Source organism: Solanum tuberosum, unplaced genomic scaffold (assembly GCF_000226075.1).
Source record: "Solanum tuberosum cultivar DM 1-3 516 R44 unplaced genomic scaffold, SolTub_3.0 scf00164, whole genome shotgun sequence".
In the NCBI taxonomy this organism is placed as follows: Eukaryota; Viridiplantae; Streptophyta; class Magnoliopsida; order Solanales; family Solanaceae; genus Solanum; species Solanum tuberosum.
Window position 1 is genome coordinate 369521 of NW_006239092.1, and position 7450 is coordinate 376970.

General features: G+C 32.7%; 1 protein-coding gene across 1 annotated transcript; it reads left to right on the forward strand.

Moving 5' to 3' along the window:
- Nucleotides 1–534: 534 nt before the first annotated feature.
- Nucleotides 535–2368, forward strand: LOC107061782 (uncharacterized). The gene is made up of 4 exons (XM_015311590.1): nucleotides 535–629; nucleotides 1091–1370; nucleotides 1473–1814; nucleotides 1928–2368. Exons 1-4 carry the CDS (start codon nucleotides 535–537, stop codon nucleotides 2366–2368), a joined length of 1158 nt encoding a protein of 385 aa, XP_015167076.1.
- Nucleotides 2369–7450: the final 5082 nt, after the last annotated feature.

A 7450-nucleotide genomic window follows, 5' to 3' on the forward strand; every position in this document is an offset into this window, starting at 1 on the left:
AATAATGTGTATCCAAATTCTTATATAAGGATGCACAAGTCAGTGGAAGATGAATTCATGTATCTGTTCATAGCCTTAAGACCATTGATGAGGGGGTTCGATTACTGCAGACCGGTAGTTGTTGTCGATGGTGCACATCTTGGTGGAGCTTACAAAGGTACATTTTTATCAGCAAGCACACTTGATGGGGAAGGTATGTACTTTTTGTAATTGTGATCTTGTTTAATATGTATCTATATTGTAAATGTTATGTATCAAATGAAATCATGCGTGTTGATCTTTAATTAGGTTGCATATTGCCATTGGCATATGGGGTTGTAGACACTGAAAATGACTGTTCGTGGACAATCCAAAAATACATTTGGCGAGCGTGAAAAAATGTGTGTTGTTTCTGATAGAAATGAGAGTATTATGAAAAGTGTAAGAATTGTGTTCCCAATTGGACCTCACTATGCATGCATATGACATCTTTGGAAGAATGTCTGTGGAAACTTCAAAAGGAGCGTAAACACTTTAAGTGATCTATTCTACTCTATGGCCAAGGCATATAGAAAGGAGGATTTCGATACATTAATGGCTAAGGTGGATAAAGTTGACCACAGGGTTAAGGAGTACCTTGAGGATGCTGGGTATGAGAAGTGGTCGAGAGTTCATTCAACAGTAAATAGAGGTAGAATGATGACTTCGAACATAGCGGAATGTATCAATGGTTGTCTTGTTAAGGTGCGTCAGTTGTCTATATTAGAATTCCTAGAAGAGGTTAGAATTCTATTTGGTTCTTGGCATTGCAAAAATAGAGAAATAGCCTTTTATACAAAAGATACATTGGGGAGAAAATTTGAGGAGATATTGATTCTAAACTCATCTAAATGTTCGAAGATGAAGGTATGTATCAGGATACATAATTTTATATTTTGTATCTAATTTGGTATATCATTCGGCTATTTTGATCAGCATTATTTGAAATAAATTTATCAATTACTTTTTAATGTCTGCAAGTTGTTCCATCATCTGAATTTATTTTCTCGGTAAATGAAGCTAGAAGAAGATACATTGTTTGTCTTGAGAGGAAAGAATGTACTTGTGGCAGATTTCAACTAGATGAGATACCTTGCGCACATGCAATCGGTGTTTTAAAGGAAAAGAATGTTAAAGATATGCATCCATATTGCTCTGATTACTACAAGCCTGATGCATTAGCAAAAACATATGAGGTTCCAATGGTTCCAATGCCAGATACTGAAAATGACTGTTCGTGGACATGGTTCTTCGAACAATTCAAAAATGCATTTGGCGAGCGTGAAAAAATGTGTGTTGTTTCTGATAGAAATGAGAGTATTATGAAGAGTGTAAGAATTGTGTTCCCAACTGTACCTCACTATGCATGCATATGACATCTTTGGAAGAATGTCTGTGGAAACTTCAAAAGGAGCGTAAACACTTTAAGTGATCTATTCTACTCTATGGCCAAGGCATATAGAAAGGAGGATTTCGATACATTAATGGCTAAGGTGGATAAAGTTGACCACAGGGTTAAGGAGTACCTTGAGGATGCTGGGTATGAGAAGTGGTCGAGAGTTCATTCAACAGTAAATAGAGGTAGAATGATGACTTCGAACATAGCGGAATGTATCAATGGTTGTCTTGTTGAGGCGCGTCAGTTGTCTATATTAGAATTCTTAGAAGAGGTTAGAATTCTATTTGGTTCTTGGCATTGCAAAAATAGAGAAATAGCCTCTTATACAAAAGATACATTGGGGAGAAAATTTGAGGAGATATTGATTCTAAACGCATCTAAATGTTCGAAGATGAAGGTATGTATCAGGATACATAATTTTATATTTTGTATCTAATTTGGTATATCATTCGGCTATTTTGATCAGCATTACTTGAAATAAATTTATCAATTACTTTTTAATGTCTGCAGGTTGTTCCATCATCTGAATTTATTTTCTCAGTTTATGAAGTTGGAAGAAGATACATTGTTTGTCTTGAGAGGAAAGAATGTACTTGTGGCAGATTTCAACTAGATGAGATACCTTGCGCACATGCAATTGTTGTTTTAAAGGACAAGAATGTCACAGATATGCATCCTTATTGCTCTGATTACTACAAGCCTGATACATTAGCAAAAACATATGAGGTTCCAATGGTTCCAATGCCAGATAAAGAAGATTGGTCAGTTCCTAGCAATGTTGTAGATGAAACTGTGTGGCCACCTAGATATAAAAGATTGGCTGGACGACCAAGGAAAAGAAGAAAACAAAATGCAGATGAAAAGATAATAGTAAAGATAAACTGTTGTGGACGTTGTGGTCAAGAAGGTCACAACAAAAGAACTTGTACTTTCTTCCCAAAAGAAAAGTGAAATCGTTATTTTTATAAGACATTTATGTTTTTGTTGAATAATTTTTGACTTAATGGATTATCACTTTTATATTTATCATGAATAAAGATTACTGTTTATTTTTGGTTATTTTGATTCAATATTTATGAGTTTTGCGGATCCATTTAAGAATTTGTTATGATTTGTGTGTTGGATGTTATTTTGGTACGTTTGTTTATTACTTTTGTTGTTCAATTCAATAAATTATTATGATTTGTGTGTAAATGTTATCTCCGATATACAAATATTTAGGTGCATTTGTATCATATACATTATGTGTAAAATATACTATGTGTACTGTATCATTTACATAATATCTAATGTATCATATTCATTAAATCATAAATAAGCTATTGTATCAGAGAAATCATATGATACATAAATTCTCACCAATGTATTTGTCACAATAAATAAGAAAGCATGTATCATATATATTATTAATTCATGTATCATATTGATTATAACTATTGTTGTATATACATTATCAAAAATATTGTGTTAGAAATTGTAAATCTTAGCTAACTTATCTATTGATTACAACTTTTTAATAGATTTTTTTTTAGAATACATTGTTGTTTAAGATTTATAATTTTCAATTCAATAAGTTTTAGATTATAAACGTAATATTCTGTTTAGTGTGTTGTTCTTTTAAATGTTTTTTATACAGTAAATTGAATTGATGTTGTTAGAAAAAAAAAGTTTGCTCAAATTTATGTGCAATACTGTTTAGTGTGTTGTTCTTTTAAATGTTTTTGAAATAGTAAATTGAATTGATGTTGTTAGGAAAAAAAGTTTGCTCAAATTTATGTGCATTTTATATTGATGATGATTTAATAATAATGTTTGATTATTAGAATTTGTAAATTTAGACAAATATACATTTCGAGATTAAATGAACAAAATATATTGATATTAAAAAGTCAGACAAAACAAGTTTTAAGAGGAACCCTTCAAATTAAAAAGTCAGACAAAACAAGTTTTAAGAGAAACCCTTCAACACTTAAGTTAATATATCTTGAAAGTAGTAAAAACAAACAAAACATTATGTATCCATTGATGCACAAAAACTACTCCAGGTTAACCAACGCATCATGGTTTGGTGGTGTGAAATGACCCTTAGTCAATATCACTAACGTATCCAGCTTCAGCCTTTTCACTGCCGTAATTCCATAGCAATGTTGTGTATCTTGACCGAAGATAATCAGAACGGAAATTATTGGATTGGATTGGAATTTCATCACTAAGGAATTCAGCAAAGGCGGCCACAAACAAACCACAATCCCTACAAAATTGCAAAAGATACATTATACAAAAATAAATTGAACATAAACTTTAAAACAAGATGTTTTAAAACTTACAGTGTGTCGCTTCCTTATTAAATAATGTCTTGTACATATTCAACAAGAAAAGGGTGATTAGGTTCCAATAAACTTCCAGTTTCCTTGTCCTTATAAGCATCAAGAGCTGACCAATCAGTTCGCTCGGAATGCTCAAAAAATCCACTGTCCTGGAGGTAAGTAGGCAACATTAGAGATAATTTTTTAATGTCTCCCGAAAATTTTTTCTCCTTGATCCAGATGCTGAGTCATAGACACGTATTAGCCTCTTTTTCAAAACAACAACAGTCAATACCCAATGAAATTGTCCATCACAATTCACCGGAATGTAAACATCATCACATGAGTGCCACGATAAACCAACAAGAATCTCAAAACCATTAATAATGTTCATCAATGACCGCTCGAATCCAAATACAACAGACCCACGCGCCATGTGTTCCTGTGTACTAAGGTTGTCATCGGCAAGACTACAATGATACCTCTCATGTGTGTTATTGATGTATATTTTGAATAAATAGTTAACTATGGTGTATCTGTATTGATCCAGGCTTCGCAATTTTGATTTCTTCCTAAGGTAGTAAAAGACTACATCGATATGCTGCAAAATAAATTATTTAGTGAAAATAAATAAAATGTATGATGTGATGTATCATATATGCTATGTCTAGGTGTAAACATAATTTTATATCAGATACATCTTTAAAGATGTATCAGATACATACAGAGGTATCAGATACATTTTTAAAGATGTATCAGATACATCTTTATTCTTGAATTTACTATTATACCTCATCAGTCCAACATTTCTTTGGCTGCGCCATGGTATATAACCAATTTTTATTAATTGAAAATGCAACAACGAAGTCCATCTGCTCAAATCCAAAAGAAGCTGAATTGCATTTGTATTTGTCCTCCTTTGATTTCCTATATAATTATTAAAACTCAATGCAGATTCAAACAAATAATGATCTAACAGTATTTGGATATATTGATATATAACTTACTTCTTGTCATGTGTTTTAAGAAGGCCCTTTGATAACCACTGATGGTACTGATCAAGTAAAGCAGATGGAGGTTGGAAAATAATACCACTATCTTGAAATGGGTGATTTGGACGAATGTGTAACTCTGAATTAACTTTCTCTTTGCTTTTGTCGCTAGACCCAAATATAGTCATGTATGCTGATTGAAAGATCTTTGATGGCAATCTCAATCTTTGAATAGGTGTCTTTGACACTTCATGCACCACTATTTCATTTACGTTTGTATCCATGGATAACAGGTTGCCCGATCTCAAATCATATGTTTCAGTAAGTTGTTAGAGAGTGACAACTTGCAGTGGTTGAGCATGAATGCCATAAAGTGTATCTACTGCTTCTTGAGTACCAGCTGATACTGAATCCGAATTTATCGAACCCTATATTAATTGATACAATTATAATATAGATTAGATAAATGAATACAAAATTGTAAAATGGTATTATTAATTTACGTGGTAACTAATTGTAAGATTTACCGATTTATCAGATTTTATGACATTATCCTTCACTTTATCAGCATCATGTTCATCCAACATTACTTGATGAAATGTTTTGGAGCCTCCAATTGGTACATCTTCCTAAAAAAGGATGATGTATGTTAAAATGATACATTGACAAACTAATGTATCATACATATACAAAATTGTACATTTGCTTCATCATGGACTTCTGTTATGTATGGAAGATCTGATACATCCTTCCTACCTTCTTTTTCCTTACATGTATCAACATCCTATGTTTTAAAGTTGAAAAATATAAGTAATTAGCTAATGTATCGTTAATGTTTCAATGAATAATATTTGACTGCATATTTAATCAGGATTGTTAAAAACTTACTTCTACAATCTTTGGTTCAGGGATAAGATTTTGTTCTTGATCCTCAACAACATCTACCTCAAATCGATCATTGTCGGGCACGTCCATCGCAATAGGTGAACTCCGTTTATCAAACAGCTGGTTAGTGGTAGGTGGACGAACAACGTATTTTTCTTGATTGAACTCTGGCATGTTAAGAATCGTAGATGTGCCAGAAATATTCTACACGAAGAAAAAGGGTTACATATGAAACAAATAATTTGTTTTAACTTTAATTATTTTAGAAATAATACACTACCTCTTCTTCTTGCTTGTGTGGATTCCGAACAACATTCATCAACTGCTTGTAATTTAATTTGATTAAATCCTCTAAATGCTGAAATTTCTTGTCAATCTAAAAATATATATACAATATAAGTGAATATGTAGTAACTGTCAATATGTAATAACTGTCAAAACAAAATAAAACAATCACTTACATATTTCTTCAGGTATTTCTTAACTTGTTTAATCTCTGACCTGTCAGTAGGTTCTTTAAGATCTAGTGAAGGAATATGAACATTGGGTACATTAACACCTGAAACTGGAATTGGACTGTTTTTATTTGATTGCACAACCGATTATTCAGGTTGATTAACATCAATAACATCTGGTTTGACGGGATGAGCATTTTTTCTCCTCTTTGGAGGGGGTGTAGCTGATGTAGTTGAAGCGTGTTTTGATCTCTTTAAAAATTGATCCGTAGGATTAGTAGAAAAATCCTCAAATCCGAAAAGTTCTTGTGGTTGAACAGGCTTGCACTTGGCAGCTGAATTTTGATGTTCATTATGAGAAGCATCAACATTACCAGGCAAATCAAGTGATGCCATTTTCTCGGATGTTGGATGTATATCATTGCAAGAATTCTGGATTGCGTATCCAAACCAACATAATAAACAAGATTATGTAACAATAATAACAAAAATGATACATTAATATGACATGAAAATTGTTCATTATACACTATCAAAACATATATTAAACATGGGAGAAGATGCTAGACATAAACATGCCAAATTTTGGCTTGACTCCCACAACACGCCAGTTGCATATTCTAGGTATAAAATTGCCCACTTTGACTGCAATTTCATCACCGACTGCCGAGGCACATTCATATATCCAAACATTCAGGACATATGGCATGCCGGCTAATCGGTACATCTTTTTTTCTTTGGTGAGCTCTTTTCTTAGTGATTTAATCAATTTTGAGAATGCAATCTGTCCCCATGGATACTGTTGATACCTTCCATCTTCAACAATATAGAAATGGTGGATAGATATATTTGCATCACCAAGCTGGGAAAAGACAAAAGTGTGAATGAAATATAGGATTGCCATTTCAAGAGCATCTTGATTATTCTCCCATTGACCCATCCGAAATCTTTGAACTAAACGACCCTTGTTTACAACGTTTTGTGAATCAGGAAAATATCTTTGAATCAATCTACTGTGAGTGGAATCAGGATATTTAAATTCATTAACACTTTTTGTGCATTTCAGGCCGGTAATGATGGCAAATCTTTGATAGTGAAATGCAAAATATTCCCGCTAGCATGGCGAATATGGAGCTCATCTATATTATCCTGCTCCAGCTCAAGTAGTAATAGACACTTTGTTATTTGCCCTTGGTAATTGCAATTAGGAATGTTAAGATATGGACCGAAAATTGTATTCTTAAATTTCTCAACACCCTCAATCCCTATAGACAACTTCAACTCTTCTGCAAAACCCATGTTGTATGTTGAACCAAACCTCAAGGAATGTGCAGGAATTTGTTTTATCTTGTATTTCACAGACTATAATGAAACAAATGAACAACAATTAAAGCC